A 22,451-nucleotide genomic window follows, 5' to 3' on the forward strand; every position below is an offset into this window, starting at 1 on the left:
TTTAAGGGTCAAACCAAACTATTCTGTAAATCTATGACATCCGTTCCTCATACTTCAAATGGAAATCCCATTTTTACTGCTCCCCCTCCCTAAATACTGAGACTAAATTAGGGTCATATTTAAAAGAAATAATAATTAAAAACCAAACCAAGCAAAGAAACAAACAAACAAAAAAATCCACAAAGCTTTCTGGCTTCTAAATATATATTTATATAAACCCAGAAGCACAGCTAAATGCATGAAACTGATACAGTAACGTGGCTGCTTCACACCAATCTGAGGTGGACACCAGTGTCCGATGCACACTACTATACTGCATTTACTCCTTGTATGCTTGGATAGTTACAAGGGTTATTAAGACAGTTTGAATAATTGCATGATCCAGTGTGAGGGTCCAAAACTGAATACTTTATTTGACAAGCTTATCAAGGTAACTAAACATGCTTATCAATGCTTTGATGTATTGACTTAGAATGAGCTAAGAACAAAATTCTACAGCCTTACTTTTAACACCACAAGTGAGAATTCATTTTAGCAAGAAGACTCTTTTTTCAAGGCAGTGTGTAGCTTTTTATATACCTGAAATGGAAAGTATGATTATATATGTCAGAATAATTTGAGCCACAAAGCTTGGCATTATATAGGCATATGAAGGAGTCATAGCTGTTTAAAGGTGCCTGCATATCTTTATAGTCAGTTTTAAGAAGCATATGAAAGTCTTGCTATTCACTTCAACCTGTTAAAACTTTGCTTTGTTGGACCTGTTTTTATTGCATAAACCTAGAAAACTCTTTAAATCCAATCTGTATGTAAACACAGTGCCTTTTATAGCTGTCACAGCCATGTGGTCTTGTTTGGAACTTTCTAGTCCTTTTGTATCTCTGCAGTTTGTCAGTGATGTATGGTGTGTGTTAGGGTAAAAGCAATGAGGCAAATATGTGTTTAAAGTGGCAACTTATTAAAAGCAGATGCTGTGAGCTTTTTTGGTATAACCTGATTTGATTATTCGCATGAAATCCTGCATGAATCTTAATATGAATTATTAGGGAATCTTTTCTTTTGCTGAAACAATTAGGAAACACAGGGAAACGTTATCTTAACAACAAAACAAAACTTAATAGTATGTGTTACACTAAGAGATTCTGCTGCAAACACAAAAGGCAAGGTATTCGGTGATTTTTACTTCACAGTTTCTGGTCTGTTGCTGCTTGTTCAAGTTCATGTTCCGTGTGGGTTTTGAAGTCGATTTCATTTCTCATTTGCAGATATTGCAGGAATCCGGTAATAGTTCTTTTCCTTTTTGCTGAAAGCAGCTTGCCTGTTCAAGCACACATTCAGGGTTCTGGTTTGTGAGACAGACTTTTCCGGTTAATAACCTTATAAATTTAAAATTTCATCTTTGACTTTTATTCGTAGGAGTATCTTAGAGGGTGACAGTATAAAGGCAGCTTGTAGGAGCTTTACTTGGTTTCTAAACTTTCTTTAAAGAAGGTAGCCTTTTTTTTTCCTCTTTCCCCAGAGGTTTTTGGGTTTCCCCCCCCCCCCCCCCCCCAAAGGGCTTGTTAGAAGCTAGCTACCGATAAGGAAACTGAGTGATATAAGGGCTTTCTGGTTGCAGTGCCTTTCTTCCCCCATCCTACATGGCAGGGAAACTGAAAGCGAGAGAGGAGAGGTTTTAGGAGTTCTGTCCTCCCCCCCCTCACCAGTGTTGCAAGGCGAGATAATTTCTTTCCCCAACCACAAGGTTGCAAAGTTGCAGTTTTTGTGTGAAGCAGGAGGGTTTTACCTTTTCCTTTCCCCAGAACACGGGCAGAAAACGAGAGAATCTACTTCTCCCGAAAAATTGGCAGTTCAAATTTTTCTGGGTATGTAGTTTTCTCTGGTCGGAGAGATCCAAATCTCTCACCTGGTTACTAGGCAACAAGTTAGTCTTAATGTGTGACTACTAACCACGTATCTCTTACTCTGCTAAGGCTGTCTGTAGCAGAAGGGTTACTTTTTTTTTTTTTTTCTCCTAACAGAAACTGTTTCTGTAGGGGCTTGTTTTCCTTTTCCCAAAACTCTGGGTTTTTTTGTTTAATACGATATTTTGGCAGAAGGTTTTCACAGGGGCAAATTACAACCAAGACCGATGCATTTCACTACAACTTTAAGCACAAAGACCCATTCCCCAGGAGAACCCCCTAAAGCTTTTTGCATACTCATTTTTTAGTAAAATGCAATTCTCTGGTTTTAAGTTACCCACAAGTGATTAAAAGGACTGAAGAGTGAGAGATTTTGCTTTTCTTTCCTGATCACTTACGTACGGCCCCTCCCCCCGAGCTGGTCCTCCTTGCCGCCCTCACCCTCGGAGATGGAAAGGCAGGTTCGGGGCCGTGCTGGGTGGCTCGGAGTTGCTGAGGGAGCCGGTCTCGTAGTTCTCCTGGTCTGCAAACGAGTTCGCGGGCTGGGCGGCGTGTCGGAGACGGCCTCATGTTGTTTAAAGAGGCGTTTTATCGCTTCGTAAACTCTCTTTTGCTCTGAGGACATATTTAGACCCCATTCCCTGAGCAGTTTTTGTTCCGGGCAGGTATTTCTCCCGTCTTTTTTGTTTCGGCGCTATTTGCTTCCCCTGGTTGCTTGAAGCAGCCTTGTTTCGATCTGGAGGCTCTCTTACCTCCGGGCACTTACCTAGCCCTGTTCCTGCAACCGCGTACCTCTTGTCCAGCAGAGAGGACCTGTAGCGCTTTTCTTTCCGTTCGGTTGTGAACAGTCCTGGAGCAGGATCTCCTTTCCATCCTTGCCTCTATTCCCGTTCAGGCCCCATTTAAGACGGTTTGAATAATTTCTCGGGGGTGGAGGAAAATCCGGACTGGAATTTGTCTGGAGCACGGAAAGGGAAAAAACCCGGACTGGATTTTTCCGGACTACGGAATGGGGGAAAACCAGGACTGGATTTTTCCGGAGTACAGAATGGGGGGAAAACCCAAACTGGATTTTGGCCGGAGTACGGAATGGGGGGAAACCCGGACTGGATTAAAAAAAAAAATACAAAAAATGAAGGGTTGGACTTGATCTCAGAGGTTCTTTCCAACCCAGCTGATTCTGTGATTTAAAATCACACAAACAATTATATTCCCCCAAAGCCAAGGCCAGGTTATACCTATTTGCACGTGCCAGTCGTATCTTGCCGCTTAAGTGCTTTTAACTGCGTTATCCTTCAGCATCTCCCCGACACACCCCGCGCAGCTCACTCATTGCTTTGCTGTGACCGCTACCAGCGCCCTGCAAACACCCCCCCGCGAACCCCCCGGCCCGGCGCCCACGGCAGGCGGGGGCAGGAGGAGGGGAGCGACCCCGGCCCCGAGGCCTCGGCTGGGTGCTGCCACCCACACCCACCCGCAGCATCCCCCGCCGGGCACCCCCTCTCCGCATCCCCATCCCCGCCGATCCCCTCAGCCCATCCCCGCCTGCCCGCCCCGCCCCGCGGCGGCGGTGCCGCGCCCGGGCTGATTTACGGCTCTGCTGAAAACGCCGCCGCCAGCAACAAGTCGGGTGAGTGCGGCAACCTTGCGGGCGCCGAGGCCCGCGCCGAGCCCGGCCCCGCCCCGCTCCGGCGAGGCCCGTGCGGCGGCGGCAGAGGCGAGCGGAGCCGCTCCGAGCAGAGCCGGGTGGAGCGGCCGGGGCCGGGCGGCTGGAGCGCCGCGCCGGGCGGGCGCGTTCCCGGGCGGAGATGGCGCGGCACCCCTGAGGAATCGCCGGGAAAGTTTTCCAAGTTTCCCCGTCGGGCGCGGACCCAGGCTGTTCTCTCCTGGCGAGGAATGCAACAGACGGCCCGGGATGAAGGCGGGCACCCCTGGCCGGAGCCGCTCGGCAGCGTCAGCCTCCCCTTCCGCTGCCCGCGATGCGGTGACCACACCAGGTTCCGGAGCCTCTCCTCCCTGCGGGTGCACCTGGAGTACAGCCATAACTTCCAGGAGAGTAGCCTGCTGGCCAGGAGCAGCCTGTTCTCGCCGCTGAAGGATGCGGAGCTGGTGTCCCCGCCGGAGCCCGCGCCCCAGGGCAGCCCGGGGAGCCCCGGCGGCTCCGCGGGGCCCTTCCTGAACTTGGGCGGCGCGTCCTGCGGGAGCGGGAAGGGCGGGCAGCCGCGGGAGCTGCCCGCGGAGCGCCCCGGCTCCTACCTGGCCCACTATGTGTCGGCTGAGTCTCCTAGCGAGCAGGTGTCTAAACCCGGGCTCCCGGCCACTGACTCCAAAGCCTCCTTCGAGGCACATGTCCGGGAAAAGTTTAACAGGATGGTGGAGGCCGTGGACAAAACGATCGAGAAGCGGATCGACAAGCTTACCAAAGAGCTGTCCCAGAAGACGGCGGAGCTGCTGGAGGTGCGGGCGGCGTTCGTGCAGCTGTCCCAGAAGAAGCAGGAGGTGCAGCGGCGGGAGCGGGCCCTGAGCAGGCAGGTGGACGTGGCCGTGGAGATGATCGCAGCCCTGAAGCAGCGGCTTAGCGAGTCCGAGGAGGAGCTTCACCGCAAAGAGGAGTAAGTGGGGAGGCGAGAGCCGGTGGCTTGGCGCAGGCTGGCCTGGCCCTGTGTGAGTCACAGCCTTTGGGGGACAAGAGAGGGGATGGCTCAGCTGCCTGCTGAGTTTGAAAGGGCTTGGAGCTCACCAGCCTAGAGCTCTGGGTTTCTAGAGCAGTAGCCTTGTGTGACTGTGTCCCTGCAAGGCAGTGGACAGCTCCCCGAGCAGGTGGTTTTCATGGTTGACTCTCCAGTGACTAACAGGGCAGGGGACAGCTCCCTGTGCAGGTGGCTTTTGTACTTGACTACCCCATGACTGACTTTTACACTTCCCAATGCCTCTTGTGCCCCTGGTTTCATGAGGGTAGGGAGAAGTAGAAGCTCTCATCAGCATGTCATCTGATTTACAGTGACATCTCTAATGCATCATCTTTTTAAGAAGATATAGGTGGATAAATCTGGAGGAAGTATGGGAGAATATCCAGTAGCACCTTTTTCCTGAAGCCATCCCACCATGGTCAGCAGGCTGCCTGTGGAGTGGGATGGTCTCCTGTGCAACAGTGAAGCTGTACTGGAGACAGTACTGAAAAGGCCATGTCTAAATAGTTCATGTCTAATGTTTTAGACGGACACAGAACTGTGAAACTGGAATTGCTTATATGGGACTGAGAAGCAGATACTGGAGCTGTTCTGAATAACATAAGCTATCTAAAAATATGTTCATGATGCATCCATTAAAAATGTAGTGATAGCTGTTATATTATTTATACATGAACTACTTAGTTTATTCAGCACTTGCTAAAATCTTTCAGGCTTTTCAGAGCAACACAACTTATTTTAGAGCAATGCAAATAAAGAGCATTGGTAATGGAGTGCCTCTAAACCAATTCATCGGCTTACAAAGGGAAGATGAGAAGTGCTAGTTGCCATGACACTGATCTTAGAAGAAATAAGGAAGGTGGTGTAGGAGTGCAGTGTAGGAAGTTTGGAGAGCTTTCATCATTCCTTCCTGTAGTCTGACAACTAAAAGAAAAGACGATGATGGCTCCCACATCAGTAGGAGCATCTGTCTTGAAGCAGTGCTATAGATTTTCCAGAAGAGAGGACACATAAAGGGGGTGGGATTTTGAGCCCCTGGGCTGTGCATCTTCCTTGAGGGGATATTCAACAGAACCTCTGATTCTTGAAATATCAAGTGATCCTTGTGGAAGATTGAAGGATGTAAGGTGAAACTAAAGATAATAGTATAACTTAGGCAGATTTAAAAGTATGCTGGAAAGAAACCATGGAGATAACTTACAGCTTGAAGCAGTTTGGGTATTCCCATCTAGCCAGACTGCCCTAATGGGCTCTTTCACAGTGTGATTCATCCTGTTTGGTCTAGAAAAGTATTTTAGAGGAGGAAGGATTGTTCTGTGAAGGTCCTTCTCCTCTCTTCAGACTACAGGGGCTCTCCTATAAGCAGCTGTCTGGGCTAGATGCAGAATTTCAGATATCTAAAGTTCAGTGGTATGAATCTTAGCCCAAACTAGATGCGGAATGTGTTTTTGAAATTTGAGGCTAGGATCCAGAAAGGAAAAACAGGAACGTTAGGAGAAAGCTGGAACCATTCAGTGGAGCAAAACCAAAGTTCTGCAATGCTGCAGAAGAACAGACATGAGAAAAGAGGAAGAGGAAATGGAGTTATCTGGGTAGAAAGAATGAGTATAATATGGGGAGGATGGCAAAGGACACTGATCTGTAAAAAGAATAAGACAGCAAAAGCTGTGATTTTTAACTATATGAAGAAAAGGAACAAGGAGGAGGTCACTTCGGCAGACTGGTTTACCAGCAGCAGTGTCAGGCTGTGGTTCTGAGACCAGAAAAGCCTTAACACAGAATGAAGAGAAATGGGCAAACACTTTCCCTCACACTAGGACATTGCCAGGCTCAGGAAAGGGGCAAGAGTGCAGATGGTCGCTTATAGAATTCTTGTAATCTTCTAAGGAGGAGAGTGAATGCATAACCAGTGAGGCAGCTTCTAAGTTGGTGTTACAGGGAAGATTGAAGGTCACTTGGCTAGTAAGAAACACTAACCAAAAGAGGCAGCTGCACAATAGGCTTCACCAGAGTACCCAGGATATTACTCTTTTAGGATTACGCTTCCACTTTCAACAAAGATAAAAGACTTGGAATCAAAAGCAGCAATAGGAATGAGCTCTTACACAGCAGCCTGTTAGTTCCTAGAGGTCAATGTGCCTAATGCATGTTAGAGGACAGGGTAGAAGAATATCAGCCCAGAGTACCAAGAGGTAAGAAGGGAGTCCGAGTAGGTTACTGCCTGTGTCTGTGCCTGGCCCTGTAGCATTGCCTCTGAAGGTTCTCTGAGGACACTGAGAGGATAGGGAAAGGGTGTAAGAATAGGTAGAGTTCACCTAGGAAAAACTGGAAATGTGTTGGGTTCTTTTCTTGTTCAGATGCTTCCTGCATTTCCCGTCATGAGGGACAACACAGAAAAATGCGCTGTATGGCTTTCCACTTGAAAGGTCAGTGTATAATTAGCAAATTGAGAAGGAAGGTAGGTATAAACAATGCATTGTAAGAGCAGTACTGGTACTTCTAGAGCAGCCTTTCAAATCTGAACCTCTAAAAAGGCCTGGGACGCTTAGCTTTGCTCTGGCAGCAGGGAGGCACTAGATGGAATGCTGTACTAGAGGAGAGAAGAAAGGATGTTCATGACTTTGGTAGCATCAGTGACACTTGTCTGGCTTTCTTATGCACTGTTGGTAAATTCTGAGACCTGTTTACATATTCAGTGTGTGTTCAAAGCTTACTTGGTGTGCTAAAAAGACTTTCTCCTTCAAAAAGGAGGATCTCAGCTTTGGCTTTGATTTCTGGAAGAAGTCCAGATGATTAGAAAGCCAAACAAGGCTGCTTAATGGAAATTGCAGAAGCCGGAGTTCTCACTGCAGATTGTGGAAAGTCAAAGGCATCCCTTAGGGACTACTTTGATACTTGCTCACCTTCAGAAATAAATGCTTTCGTCAGTTTCTTTGGATTTTTTTTTTCCATAAGTAATCTTGTGAATATGGATAACTTTTCCTAAAATTAGCACTGATCTACTGTTGCTGAAAATTTGTACCTCTTTCCAGGAGAAAAAAGAAAACACCTTCTTCCCTGAAACACCTCCTTATCCTATTTCTAAGAAAGTAAAAGCAACTAGTCTTCCCTTGGTCTCTGAATGGTTGTCCCTACTACCACATCGTGGAATATGGTGTATGTGAAGGCAAGACAGGGTTTATAATTAATATGCATTTCTAGATGTCACAGAGACTGAGGTAGAGCTAGTCTAGATCAATCTGAGTGAGAGTAAAAAAAAAATAACCCAAAAACCCCCCACAAACCATCCAAAAGAGGGGGAAAAAAATTCTACTCTGAATCTTTCATAAGGTCAGAAAACCTCTTCTTTGGAAGCTCTTCTAGAGAAGAAGCTGAAAACTTTTATGGGGACCTTTTCAAGTAACTCTTGAAAAGTAACAATATCCTGATAAAGATGTTTCAGATGTTTATGTTGTGCCCTCTAAATTGGCTATGGGAAAAAAAATGTTGGTATTTAAAAAAAACTTCCTCTTTAGAAGGGTATACAGGAAAATGACAGAAAATAACAGTACAATTACAGTAGGTAACGGCTCTGATTTTGGATCTGATTGTAAAGTTGAATAGGAAAGCTGAGGGAAAGAAAAAATATGAGTTAGCAAGAATAATTTGGTTAGGAAGCCTCAAGAAGGCCTAGGCAGAAAAAGTTTAAATTCTTGGTTTAAATGTCTGGTTTGCCAGAATAAGGGGGTGGAGCTGTTCTAGGCCTCACACAGTTCCTTTGTGCCCAGCCCTGTGAAGGCAGACCTTGCACTGCTGTGACTCTGGCCCTCCTCGGCAGGATCTTTGCACCTGAGGGCACTTTCACTTGGTGGAATTTCATTTCTACTTCTCTGTTCTACCAGTAAAAGCCCACATGTCCTGAGCCTTTGCTGGGACCAAGCATGTGGGACAGAGACATAAAAACTGAGACTTACCATATGGCCTTGTTGTCAGAGGCTGGTTTCTCTGATCTGTTCTCAAAGCAAGCAGCACCTCTGCAGACTTCTTAACTCTGCAGGGAGTAAATTCTTAGAGTTACACCGTTGTTGCAAATCCAAGCACTAATTTCAAATGACAGCACTCCCAGGTTTTAAGGTTGACCTCTCATTCCGATGAGAGGAGGAGTGTTGGTTTAGGCCACCAGCAGGAACAGGGCTGCCATTTGAAGAGCTTGTAGGGTCAGTAGGGTTATTTCTTTAGACGTGTCAGTTGATTATTTTTTGTTTGTTTTAAATAAGGCTTTTAGTAGTCCAATAGAGGCAGTGATAAAGTGAAGGTATGTTTGTAGTTGAATTTTCTTTTTGTTTCCTTACAAAAATGGCAATGCTAATATGCACGTGGGTACGTGCTGTGATACTTGTGTTATGCCTCTAGGGAGATGAACTGTGTTGGGCAGGACAGGTGGAGGTGCAACACTGACTATACTAATAGATAGTTGAAGTAGTATTAGTCTAAGCACAGAGCTGCTGAGCAAAGGAATGATTTAATTAGAAAATGTACCCTGAAAGGGATTATTCGATGTTTGATAAAGGAGAGTGCAACGCAGAGTGAGTACTGTGATCTTTAAGATAACACAGAAGCATGACCAAAGGGAGTAAGAATTTGTTGAATAAGATATCAAGAAAAGCATTGAAACTAAAACCAGCTATGAACTTAACTTCTAGAGGACACTGAGAGGCTTGTTTCTGGAATTTATGTAAGAAAATGGAGACTGGTGGAGTTTGCTTTTCAGTAAGTCTGAACAGGGTAAACATTTGAAGTTATGGTCTTCAGCTGGAAGCTGCCTTCGATGGTGACTTAAACACTTTCATTTTGTCTCCTAATTATAGAATAAGAGCATTAATGTAGTATGCTGGCCTGTCTCTGACAGTAATTTCTTTAACCAGTCTAATGCATTTGTTTTGAGGTTGGTCATACCTCTGCTCTGACATAGCCTGGAATGCGAGGGTTGTTTCAGAATAGCTGTGGTGGGCAGTAGTTATTCTTGCCAGTGGCTTCATTCTGAATTTGCAATTAATGAAATTATCTGTGCAAATAACATCTTGACAATGGCATTAAGAGCTGGCTTTTAGAGGACATTGCAATTTATGCTTTAAAACAGCTTTCCTTAATGTGAATTACAGTTGTACAGCAAAACAGTTTTGATTTGCTTCAAGTAGAATACACCTGCTATTACTCTTTCCTTTTCTTTCATCTTCCCACTGGAGAGATTACTCCCCCGTGGCAGCTGCACAGCTTCAAGTGGCGTGACTGTACCACAGAATGGTTCTGGGAAATAAAGTATTTTAATCTTCGGTGTCACCCCAGTAAGTTCAGGGCTCAGATCTAGGGCACAGCCCACTGAATGGGTGCAATAACTTTCTGAGGCGGAGGTGTGAACCTCTTAAATCAAACGTGCTGATAGTGGTGTGGGAATGTGAAACCACAGCCTAACGAATAACAGAGAGCAGCCTTCAGGCAGTAACACCAATTGGGTGGTGGATAAGGTCAGTGGCATTAGTACTTAATGAATGTACATATTAAATATTTTCCAAGTAAATCACTTTACTGCTTACTGTAGTAGGAATTTTCCCATCTTCAGGTAAAATATTGTGTTTGGTTTTCTGTTGATTTTTAGGCAGAGTTATTCTAAATGTAATTCTCTAAAGGTATTTGATACATGGGTGCAGAATCTTCATAGAGCCTCATGCTTGTCTCCACCTACAGAGCAGTTGCAGGTGTCAGAGTTGCTGTCATTAGTCCTGGGATCAGTACTATGCATCAGTAGGAGGGCTTGGTTGCAATGTGAGAAATCATTAGCCCTTCTTGTCGGGTGTTAAGGAGCTGGAGCTGTCCCACCCTCTGCATCTACTCAGTGTATCACATGCTTAGCTGCTGAAAGCCATACAAGTGTATCCCAGGGTCCATATGCCAGCAACTGCTCCAGTAAACAAGAACTGCAGCTCACTCATCCTGCAAGAAGCACTGTATAGTCTAGTGGTAAAACCAGAAGAATAAATGTCACCTAGTCAGCCTGTTACTTGTAACTTTATTGACCACATCTCATGCTATTTCATGGTAACAGCCCCCATAAAGAAGGTTTGAGGATAGGTTTCAGTGCAGGCTGGCTGCAGCTAGGCTGCTGTTGGAATGCAAAACACCAAACTACTTAAGTTTGATTAACTATAACAGGTTAACTCCCTGGCAGAATCAGATTAAAATAAAAGCTTGGGCAGCAAGTCTTTCTTGCCCATAGTGCATCCTTCCCCCTGCACTTGTTTTTGCAGCTGAACACCTCTGAGTTGTCTGTTGCACTGCTGTAAATTTCCGTTGGGCTCCTCTGGCTCTGGGAACAGCTCTTCTCTGACGCTCTGGCAGTACAGGCACCTCCTGCTCCTCTTGGATACCTCCCAGGTTGCATGCTCCTTGTCTTTCCCTCTCACTTGCCTCATCCTGCTGCTGGCAGTTCAATGAGCCCTCTGCTCTCTGGGCAGCAGCAGCAATTCCCTCTTCCTGAAAGGTTTTGTCTGACAGGAGCACCCAAGACAATAAGAAACCCACCTTTCTCCCTGCTGCTCAGTCACAGCCCTCTAACAAAACATTTTTCATACAACATACCTTAGTGTCGGTGTAGCAAACTATAAGCAAAGAGATGAGATCACTCTGACATCCATTACAGAAATTTAAGAGATCTAAGCTGCACTGAGCATCATCTACTCCACTCAGAAAATTCAGTGGCAGGCTCTATTGCTTACAGACCTATAGCAAGTGCCAGGGTGCAGCTGGGTGAAAGGGGGCAGGAGGCTACTGGGCAGAGGAGCAGAGCAGGAAAGAGACGGTGCTGGGAGCAGAGGAGTTCACGAGGGGAGTTAATAACTCCACCTAACCTTTTCTCAATATAGCAGCAGTGCTCCTGATGTAGAATAGTCAGCACAGGGTAGCAGAGACCTCTCATTAGAAAGAGCAATGCTTCAGGTCTAACCCAGGCTTTAACAAAATGACTCCTTGTTGCGGGTGAAGGCAGGACAAGGCTGTTCTGTCAAGACACAGAGCCCAGTGGGCTGGTGCTGCTGTGCTCTGGTTTATGCCTGTGCCAAGAGGGCCCCACAATATTCACAGCCTCAGCTTCCCCCAGACTTCATGAGGAGCATGTCTGGCCTCTCAGAATATCCATCTTTCCACAAACATAGGAGCTGAGAGTAAAAGATATCATCTCACATAATCCTCAAAAACTTGGCAGAGGCCTGGAGAAAAATTGAAAGTAAAATAAAGAACATAAGCAAAAACTCATGATAGGTATCCAGAAATAGAATTGAAGGGAGAGGATCATCAGTATGGCTAAGAAAAAGTTGGTCAAACTACAAGAGACAAGGAAGGCAATTAGACAGATAAACAGCAGCTGCAGGAAGCTATGAATTCTTTGAACCATTTCCCTGTTGTTCACAGTGAGAGGAGGGTAAAAATTCTTCTGGGAACTCCCTTGAGGTAACCAAGGCACAGGAGTGGCATGGAGCAAGCTCTGTGAAGAAGAGGTGTTGGAGCAAGTAGGGAGAGTTTATTAGCAGTCATTCCTCAGAACTTGATCTTGTTCTTCTGAGAGATGAAACAAAGAAAGTAGCTGAACTGACAGAAGTGCTGCTTATCAGAACAAGGTGTGTGACCAATGTGCGGGTATGTTCTGGCTCCTGTCTTTTTAAGGGGAATTTACAGAGTGCATTTCAGCCCAAAGGGAAATCTTTAGATTAAAGTTATTAAAGGCAGGTTCATAGGCTGTACTGAGGCAGCTAAACAAACACAGAGAAGTTACGGATTTGCTGTTACGGCTGCTAATAACAGTTCCTAACAAATAATGGCATGTAGGATGCCAAGTTATCTTTAGTAGTCTAGAAAGCAAGGAAAATACTAGGGAATTTATTGCCATTATGAGTCTGTTCTCCTCCTGATAGTCATCTAAATCTACTTGAAAAAAGCACTGCTTCCCCTCTGGCCTCCTTATGTCATATCTAATGAGATATCTGTAGGAAAGGAAAAGCTGTTGGTGATTATTTGTGCCATAGAGCGGGCAATTAATGAATGCTTTATAATTACTTTTGCTGAGACAATTACAATTGTTAGCATTCTTGAAACCGTCACCCTTCCAAAAATAAATGCCAGGTATTCAATGTTTGTGGTTTCCCACTGCAGTGAGACACACAAGCTGGCTGTGTCCCTGGGAGGGATATCCTCAGGGTGTCCCTGTGCTGCCCACCCTTCCTTCCTGGAGGGCCAGAATCCTGCCAGGCTATGCACAGCTCTTCCTTACCCAAAGGGAAAGGGATTTGGAGCCAGCCTGCTGAGTTTCTGTCCTTTTGTGCTTCCTGTCCCCTGTGAAAGAGGAGCCTGATGGAGCACCAAGGGCTTCAGGTTGCTCCTATGCTAACCCAAAACCAGAGTGGCATCATGAAATTAAAGAAGTTACAGTGCTGTAAGTGCAATGAGAATAAAGCCCTAAAACTGACCTTAATGAGTTTAGATTGGCTTGTTCCTAAGCATTCCTCAGTGGCTCTTTAGGATCAGGTTGCTCTGGGCAAGCTAATAGTCACAGAAATTGCACAGAGCCTTGAAATGGAATGGAATACCTGAGTTTAACAAACAAGGTACCTGTCTGTTTCTTAAGCCAGGTTTTGTGGGTGAGTTAGTATAAACTAACATTCATCAATATTCTTTGTCCAAACAACACATCCTTGTTTTTACCTCATTCCTGCCATTAGATCAGCCAGGCAAGCAGCACTGTGGTGTGGTATAGAGCAGGCAGGCACAGCCTGAATCCTAGACAGTGAATTTCCATGGCTGACCACTTGTGCCTGACTCTTCTTAGTACAAAATCGCACACTGTTAAAACAACTGTACTGTGTTAAACCGATTACCTCCACTTATACCGAGTTAAAACAATGAAACACAGAGAAACTTAGGATTTGTCACAAACAAGCTAAGCTTTGAAAGGTTATTTCTGCTACAAACTGTTTCCTGGTTTCTACTTAAAATGGCTTTTTCCTCAGGCGATGTAATTCTACCAAGCAATCCTGCCCTTTCTCATTTGGCAAGAACAGGTTCCCTCAACTCCCCCCCCCTCTCTGCTCTGTACAAAGCAAAAATTAACATTGTTTCACTGCCAGAGTAAGAAATATTTATCCTGGCATTTATTAACCAGGGAAGTCCTGCATGTTCAGATTTGCCATTTTTTGTAATACATGCTTCAATCTGTAACCAGACTTCTCCCACCCAGGTACTCCTCTGATATCAGAGGTCCAAAGGGTGGCCTGATTACTGACAGTAAACTGATAGTATGCAGAGGGGTTCGAAATGAACGGTGTCTCAGTACAGAGCTGGGAGCTTTAACAGTCACTGGTTCTGTCTGTTCCTTTCAGTTGTGTTACCAGATAAGACACATTTCTAAACTCCTGACCTAAAACTTCCCATACATGCACTCCGTGGTCTGTAATCTGTAGATTATCAATTAATCTCCTGTACTCCCACCAGCTCCAGATCATAACACTGCACTTTGATGTACTTGCAGGATTGCAGCCAAAATGAAGCTCAATGGCCACAGTAACCCTTTTAAGTTAGGAACCACCCAAGTAGCAACATTAAACTACTACTGTAAGATTATGATGAAATGGGAAGATGAATTTGGGGGTTAATCTGTTTCTCATGGTTAAGTAAAAAAAAAAAAGAAAACAGATATAGCTGTCTGCATCACCTCGAGAGGTGATACTTAATGACGTTTCTACGCTGTCGACCCCTAAAGACTCTTTCCAAGAGACCTAATAATGGGAAAAAAACCCACACCAAACCCACTGTCTATAAACTTAAATTCGACTTTTGGGTTTCCATATCTTTGCCTTGTCCACAAAAAAGTTGTAATATTTTGATAGAGTTTAAGGACAGTAATGAGCCACCACAGGCTGTCACCATGAAAAACAGGAGAAGCATCAGTAATTTTTGACAGCTGTGAGACCAGGGTCCTTCTGTTATTTAAATGTGGCCTCTTTGCAATGTTTCCATCTTGCAGAGAAGTTGTTACTTTCAATCACTTCCTGGAAGAAGCAGCAGAAAAAGAAGTGCGAGGGAAAGCCAGGCTGCAGCACTTCATCGAGAACCTGTTGCAGCGCGTGGATCTGGCGGAGAGGCAGCTGGAGTATTACCAAAATCAGCAGATGGTGTGCCGCCACACTGACGGCAGCGAGCACGTGGTAAGCCACCAAAGTCCTTCCCTGCCCTGAAACCCTTCCCCAGAGGGAAAGTACTGCAGTTTGAATATGGATGGGCTCCATGGGTCGGGCTGATTGCTACTCCAGGCAGATGTGCGTTTGTAAAGTGTTTCTTTAGGTGTGTTTTATTTAGGTTTTAAACTGCCACTTCCCATGAGCGAAAGGAGCAGAGAGCATAAGAGCAGCAATAGCCAAAGATGGCAAAGGGAGAGCAGAGAATAATGAAATATTTGACAGATATTTAAATTTTTTTCCAGTTTTGGCTACTGCTGCTGTTCCTTTTGCCATGAACACTTTTCTTTATGTCACTTAGTGACTTGGCAGATATTTTGGGATGTCTAAAGACTTTCAGGAAAAACATGGATCCCTATAGGTGACATATCAACCTGCTGGCAAATTGGCTTTAGTTACCTATCGTGGGAGACATAGTAGTGGTGAATGGATTCCCACAGGCCTGTCCCCCATGGATTAGAAGCTAAAGCTGTCTGAACATTGCTTTTAAAAATGCATCATTTCTCTAAAAGCCCTCATTTTTAATACTTACAGTCAGTATTTTTCCTACAGTGCATTACATTTATGTGGCAAGTTTTAGGCACAGGATTTCCAAAGAAAATTTCATTTAAATGAATACCCCATGCTGCCTGTGCTGAGTAATTGCTCACCCTGGGGTGCGAGAGGAAGGCATTTGATCATGCACAGAAATGAACAGGTAAGCAGTGGTGGAAAGGAAAGGTTCCTGTAGCCACTTGGAAGACAAAGAGCTTTAGGTAAGACCTGAATAAATATAGATGTGCTGAAGTCCAGTGCAGGACATCTCAAACAGTGTCTGTGAGAAGATTGAGTGGGACCATAAAGATGATCCTCAGTATTAAATCATCTCCCTTGCTCTTGATGTGTTTACTGGCATTCCTGGCTCAGCAGCATTGCTTGGGGAAGGCTCTAGTTTTCAAGGCAGCTGTCCTGCTTTTTGAGTGACTTCAGCATTCCTCTAAGGCCATCCTGACCTTCAGGAGGTAATTACAGAAAAGCACACTATGAGATGGCTTCAGACTCCATCCAAGACAGATGACAAGCAAAGTCAGGCTGGGCAAAAATCCATCTGCAAAGTGTCGACAATACCAGGGACACAGGGAACATTTACAAGAACATAATCATTTTCAGATGCCAGATCTGACTTTCTTGGCTCAGTGACTTCATTAAATAATATTCAAAGGCTCAGTTTAGTAGCTCTTATGGGAGCTCAGTACAAAGAACCGATTTAGTAACTCATATCGATTTAAGCTGAACTGGCATTAAACACCTCCTTTCTGGACCCCCACCAAAAGAGGGACCAGACAAAGTGTTTTCACACTGTGAACCAAACTGTTGTAAAAAATGAAGTCATGCAAATTCGTAGTGGCAGTGAGGCTGTGCTGTCCCTAGCTGGTCTCAGGATTTGGAGTGGGAAGTAAGAGAAATGTTGCATCCTCTCCCTCCGCCCTTCAGTGCAGCTCTGGCAGAGCCAAGGACTTGTAGCTGGAGTTTCCTAGGCACTTGTGTAAAGGAAATGTATCACTGCAAAATTAAAGGCTCTGAGAGAAAGTTAATTTAATACAGCTTATTCAGGCACTGTCCCTTATTAATTATCTCAAACACAATAATTACTTCTCACTCTATCCAGGCTGTTTAATCTAATGTGAAAGATCCCTGTTCAGCCCACACTACTTTGGCAATTTACTTTGATTATAGGTAGAATAAAAATAATGGGAAAAAATCCAACCACTAACAACTCATATATTATGAATTTTAAAAACATATTCATAAGCTGGAAGAGTAATATTCTGTAAAAGAGGATTTTTTTTTTAGCTTTTTCTGTGGATGATGTTCTAGTTTTAACAGCAGGTGAGAATGGAAATACGACTTTAAAGACTGTGTATATTTTATCCTTGTACTTTAGTTACTTGATAATGTAATATTAATAACCTGGTTTTATTTTCATTGCAGTTTACAGACATTTCATTAAATAAGAAACCCAGATGCCTGTATGTATATCTCTTTTTTTTTCTCTTACTTAAATACACTAAGTTGGCATGCTTACATTTCTACTCTTGCATTTCACCTTATCCAAAAGTCTGATTCAGGTTGAGTTTGGATCAGGTTCTTTACCTGCGTATGATCTATATTTATGATCTATATAATAGAGGAAAAATAGATTTTTGCTAAATTAAAGCTAAAATCAGATACTCTCTACAGAAAATAAAGAAGACTAATTTTCTGTTAAACAAATTACTTCTTCCTGCTGACTGTAACAGCCTACTGCAGAGCTACACGATTTGAATCTCTTTGGCAAACCCAGACCCAGTTTCAGTTGAAAATATCTCTAACATTCTGTAGGTAGGAGAAAGACAGTTGTCATTTGCTAACTGACAGTAACACTGTAGACTTAAAAATCACGTGTAAGCAGACAAGTGTCCTGACAAAGCATGGGCACTAACATCATCTCAGGTTACTCCAGCAGCTGTCCTGGGAACAGCAGAACCAACTGGGGCTGGTCTCCCTGTCTTTGGGACTTGGTCATGAGTCCCAGCAGGTGGTTTGGAGCATCACATGTGCTGCTTGGCTAAGTGGCGGTCAGGCACTGCATCCTTCTTCAGGGCAGCCTTTCCTAGAGGGGACATGAGGTTGGCTCTTTTTCCCATTGCACCACAGCAGGTCTGGGACTTCATTCTCCTTAACACAACAGGTTAGGAATATGTTTGAGTAGAAGTTCAGACTTGCAGTCACTTGTATCGAGGAGCTGCTGCTTTCAATGAAAAAGTATTTCCCACATCTGGAGATGGCAGCGTTGCATTTCATGTGCAATGACCTGCATCTTCATCCATCCATCAGTACCTTCTTAACCTGACTGTGAATTAGGGACAGACATCCATCTTCTCTACCATAAACTTGTTCAATTTAAATACAGTTTGGCCCCTTTAGGCAGTCCCCTCTGACCATATTAACCTTGACCCTCTGGTTTTAATGGCATCACTCAGTGCAGCAGAGGAGTGCCTAACAGCACCTGCAATCACCTGCAATAATGCCTGCACGTGTTCTGGGAATAAATGATAAAACTTTTTCGCTACAACAACATCTAAGAAAAACGGAGTGCTGCATCTTTTTACAAAACTATAACTGTAACAAACACTGGGACTGTAACAAACAGTGCCCAAGAACCAACTGTAAACTGGAGTGGTCACCACCTGTGTTGACACACAAGTCATTCCTACGTCCCAGCAAGTGGTCAGAGCCCAGGCCTGCACCAGGCCAGCATGGCACAGTGCCTGCAAGCTCCAGCTTGGACCTGCACAGCATTTCACCCCCCAAAACTTCCCCTAGTGAATTATAGTTGGCAAAGTTGCCAACCAGGTAATACAACTGGTCCTCACTGCCTCCCATCAACAAACACAGAGGCTCTCGTGACACCCTTCTGGTCTTTTTAAAGAGCAGGAGAGGATTTGTTCTGTACACACTTGAATAACCATAGCTTTTTCCAAAACTGGCTTTATCAACTGTGCTGCAATATCCTTTAACTCCCAGAAGAAGTAATACTACAGATACATGGGTTTGAGAAATAATGAGCAATGGAAAATAGCCCTGTAGGATCTCTTAAGTGATCAACTTGTATGTGAGCACATCTGTTCCTCACTTCAGTCACAGGAGCTGGGCAGACATGAGCTGGTGCCTTATGTTCATAGTTCTGCTCTTACACTACATATATCTGCTGTAAAACATTTCAAAATTATATTAAAAGGGACTGAAATGATCTTACTTAGCTAAACTGTGGAACTGCAGTTTCAATGTAAAATTTTAGAGCAGAGTGCGTGGTTCAGCCTTTGCAGCACTGTGCTGTCACTCCACCTGAGCTCACCAATTTCTGCAAATCCCGCCAGGCATGAACCATCACAGAGAGTACAAAGAATTCATCTTACTTTGGCCTTTAAGCTTTCACACCCTTCTTCCCACCAATTTGCTTTATTCCTCTTTCCTCTTCTCCCATTGCAAATCAAAGCCTAAAAGCAAAGCTGAAGTTTCCCTTTAGATGTGTGGTCAGCACAAAAGCAGAGTGTGGAGTTTCCTGTGGCATTGACTATTAGTAGCAGCAGCAGCTCCCTGGGAGAGCTCCAAGGCAGCACTGAGATCCCACCAAGAAATTCCTACAGTTCCTCCACCTGCCTTCTACTGTAACAGGTGCTGTGTGGTCTTCCAGAGACCATGGGATGTTCATTCTTTGCAGAAGGTTGCTGTGAACATGTGCATCTTTAAAATCCCTGCTGATTACAAAGTACAGACCTCAGTAAGGTCTCAGCACTCTAAAATCAGCAGAATGCTGATTGGGGTAAAAGTTAGATGAACATGCATAAGGAGTCCACCAGTTACACATGTGGGGATTATTTTAGTGAGGAAGGCTTTTGAGCACTGAGAAATGTGGTTCATCTTGCAACTCTATTTTTAACATGCATCCTGGTTCTGTAAAACAAGGCTATTTCTGTCTTCAAAACTGTTTGGGTTTGGGGTATTTCAGGGACCTATCACTTTGCAAGATTGAATAATAGTTATTAATGGTCACTGTTATTAATTTCAGGAGCCGAGGAAGTCAACATGCTTCATATAACATCCCTGATGCAAAGCCTCATTCCTTTCAAAAAGGAAGAATCTTGTCGAAAAAAGCAAAGGATGAAAAAAACAGCTTGCAGCCAGTAAAATGCTTCTATGAACCTGTCGATTGCCCAAGAGAGATATGGAGAGCACAAAAGAAGGGTGACCCAGTCTGCTCTACCAGGAAAGTGAGCTCAAAATCAAAGATGGGTAAAAAGGCCAAGCCGCTACAGGAGTGGTGAGCAATACACAGTGATGCGGGAACTTGGCTTCGACACAACAAATATTGAACGAAGTTAGTCATCCCACTTTTTCCTATCCATCTGGCCATGCCAAAACATATCAGATATAGTATATAGAAATATATACATATGGAAGATTTATATTATTTAGTAACGGTATTCCCTCTTTGGGTGCTGTAAGAGAAGTGACATTTTATTCAGTTTACTTGGAGGTTTTTCTATTTATTCACATATTTATTTATTTATTTAGTCATTTATAGACCTTATTTTAAATGACTGCAGTTATCTTGCTGGGCAGTACTGTGGCTGTATGTTTAATTATTTTACTGGCAGCATGTGGCCTGGTAATTTATTTTCCATCTGTGTTATTGCTGAAGTTCAGAAGAATCCATTTAATCAGCACCTAAATATCCAATCTTTCAACTTAGGTAGGTGTAAGATCAATGACTGTTACTTGCACAAACATACTTAGATGCAAAAAGTCTAATGGAATTGCCTGAAGGCTGTTTACAGCAGTAGATTGCTACCCTGGATTTCCCGCTATAGGCCCAGTCAAACACATTTCCATGTTTTATTGGGTACATTAAACTACTCAATCTTGCCAGCAGCCACATTGTCCTGTTGGTACAAGTCTGGGCTTCTCTGGTGTCACTTAACAAGGAAACCAGAAGCTGGTACTGCAGCTCTGACAAGCACGGACCAAATTGAGCCAGAGGAGGAATTTCAGTGCCAAGTGCCAGTGGCAGGTTTTCAGCTGCGGTGCAGCAAGTGAGGGGCTAAAGCATGGCATCGTGCTCAATGCCTGTGCTTGTTTTTAGGCATGAGAGGCCTAAACAGCCACCATCATAACCCAGATCTTTCATGTTTTTATCCCTGAAGAATCTTTACAGGACTGAGAGATCCCTGAATGTCAGCTAAATGGCCAAGTGCAAGGAAGTTAGAGGTGATAGCAGAACAGAAATGCACATGTTTACATTGGTTTGTGCCAATTAAAAGGATCCTTATTTATCAGAGTATTTATTTATCAAGATGATTTTTTGCGTGTACAGTTTTTGATAACATGAATCCTTATGCCGTGTTTACAGATATGAACATCCTGATGATGTTACTGATGAGATTTGTTTTCTCAAGAAAAAGAAAGGATAGGCAAGATAAGTCTGTGTGATTTATTTTTTAGATGCTCATAACAGATGTAAATTGTTTATGTGGAAGGTGATTTTTACAGTGTGTGTACAAAGATTCGTGAAAAATGTTTTTCATTTTTTATAACTATGTCTGTAAGCAGAACTGAGTATTAAAAGACAGTGTATCACTACGATTACTGCTGCAATAAGCACGTGAGTTGCAATATTTTTAAAGCAGAAGATGACTGATCAGCTATGATCAGGTAACTACAGATGTCATACATTTGTCAGTGTACAGACCTCCCAGAAAGTAGCAGAGTGAAGAGAGTTTTATTCCTCACTTTTATTTTAAATAGTATATATAGAACAATCAGATATATGTTTAAAGTTTCTCAACACTGTTTCAGTAGAAAGTCACAGTGTAAAACCGATTCAGGTATTTAGGTTGTAATGATATTTTAATATTTATTTAACTACGTCACAAGGCCACACTTGGCCTTATGCTCGGCATTGTGTGTGGTGAAAAGGAGTTGTTCATTGTGTTGCATGGGCTTGGGTCAGATTGTGTGTCACGACAACTTTTATAGGCAAACTACAAAATAGGAGCATCCTTGAGTTTTTTTCTATTGCTTCCCACATCCTTTTAGAAACCTGAAAAAATTACCTTTATTGAAGGTAATAAAGATAAACTTTAGAAAGATTATAAATTAAAATATATTAATCTGTTTCTTTATCCACTTGACACTGAAAGAATATTTTTATTTTTAAATGCTTGTCTACTCTGTTAGTCACCAAAGTTAAGTGCAACTACTAATTCACAAATGAGATGTTTATTTTATTATTTATTACACCAAAATTTTGACTGTAAGTTGTCCTTTTGGGGGAGGAAAAGAGTAAAAGAAGGTGCATGTTCTTAAACTTCTCAAAACCTAATTTACAGTTACTTGCTGAAATATGCCAGGTTAGTTAATTAGGAAGAAATTGGATTGTACTGTAACCCCAGATAAAAATTTCTAGAATATAAACGTTCTAATAATAAAGATATATTTCTCAGTTATTGTGTCATTTAACTCTGTAAAATACAGTGTTTCTTATAAAAGCTTACAAATCAACCTGAAAGAGCTACTGCATCTTGCCCGCGTGGCTCACACGTGTCACCTGCTGCTCTCCTACTGTCATGATGCTTGAAAGTCATTCCTGAGATGACACACAGGGTCAGACAACCTGCCCGAAGCAGAGGCGGGGGGAGTGGAGGGAAGGGTCAGGTAAGGGAAATTAGGAACAGAGGGACTCCCAGGGAATGTTGGGGTAGTGGCTCCCTCACACACTGCCAGTTGCTGAGTCATCATTTCATCAAGTATCTCCCTGGTTAGACTTGGAAAGAGAGGTTTTCCCATGGGGGAACCAGGCTCCTGTCAAGATAGTAACCCTTGGGATAGATGCTGTAGAAGACTTCATGAGGAGACAAGGTGCCTCTGACACCTGAGAGCTTGAATAGTGTTTATCAAGAAAAAAGGCTCCTTCCCGCTCATGTTTACATAACTTACTAGCTCATTTTTAAAGTTATGCTGGCATTGAAGTGAATTTCACTAGGACCCGGATACCTCATTCCCATATTAATTTTTAA

The 22,451-nt window shown here is 43.6% G+C and overlaps 1 protein-coding gene and 1 long non-coding RNA gene across 5 annotated transcripts; one reads left to right on the forward strand and one right to left on the reverse strand.

The window, feature by feature from the left end:
• Nucleotides 1-387: 387 nt before the first annotated feature.
• Nucleotides 388-4,039, reverse strand: LOC113959340. 4 transcript variants are annotated; one of them, XR_003531787.1, is made up of 3 exons: nt 3,933-4,039; nt 2,346-2,862; nt 388-1,318 (listed from the first exon to the last, which is right to left on the reverse strand). It is a non-coding gene; the product is annotated as an uncharacterized LOC113959340 (long non-coding RNA). The 4 variants fall into 4 exon arrangements; XR_003531788.1 differs by lacking the exon at nt 3,933-4,039 and adding an exon at nt 3,776-3,865; XR_003531786.1 differs by lacking the exon at nt 3,933-4,039 and having other exon boundaries at nt 2,346-3,269.
• On the forward strand, nt 3,518-21,881 carry ZNF365 (zinc finger protein 365). Its single transcript, XM_027668284.1, has 4 exons — nt 3,518-4,516; nt 14,643-14,823; nt 16,825-16,862; nt 19,445-21,881. The coding sequence occupies exons 1-4, from the start codon at nt 3,801-3,803 to the stop codon at nt 19,698-19,700; spliced, it is 1,191 nt and encodes a 396-aa protein (XP_027524085.1). The 5' UTR covers nt 3,518-3,800; the 3' UTR covers nt 19,701-21,881.
• Nucleotides 21,882-22,451: the final 570 nt, after the last annotated feature.

The sequence above is a fragment of the Corapipo altera genome, unplaced genomic scaffold (genome assembly GCF_003945725.1).
Source record: "Corapipo altera isolate COAL_440 unplaced genomic scaffold, ASM394572v1 254, whole genome shotgun sequence".
Classification (NCBI taxonomy): domain Eukaryota; kingdom Metazoa; phylum Chordata; class Aves; order Passeriformes; family Pipridae; genus Corapipo; species Corapipo altera.

Excerpts from the sequence above, each read along its gene's own strand:
- ZNF365 (XM_027668284.1), top strand. The coding sequence starts at position 3,801 with ATGCAACAGACGGCCCGGGATGAAGGCGGGCACCCCTGGCCGGAGCCG. Across the intron at positions 4,517-14,642 it reads GAGCTTCACCGCAAAGAGGA|AGAAGTTGTTACTTTCAATC; the intron begins GTAAGTGGGGAG and ends TCCATCTTGCAG. Across the intron at positions 16,863-19,444 it reads AATAAGAAACCCAGATGCCT|GAGCCGAGGAAGTCAACATG; the intron begins GTATGTATATCT and ends TATTAATTTCAG.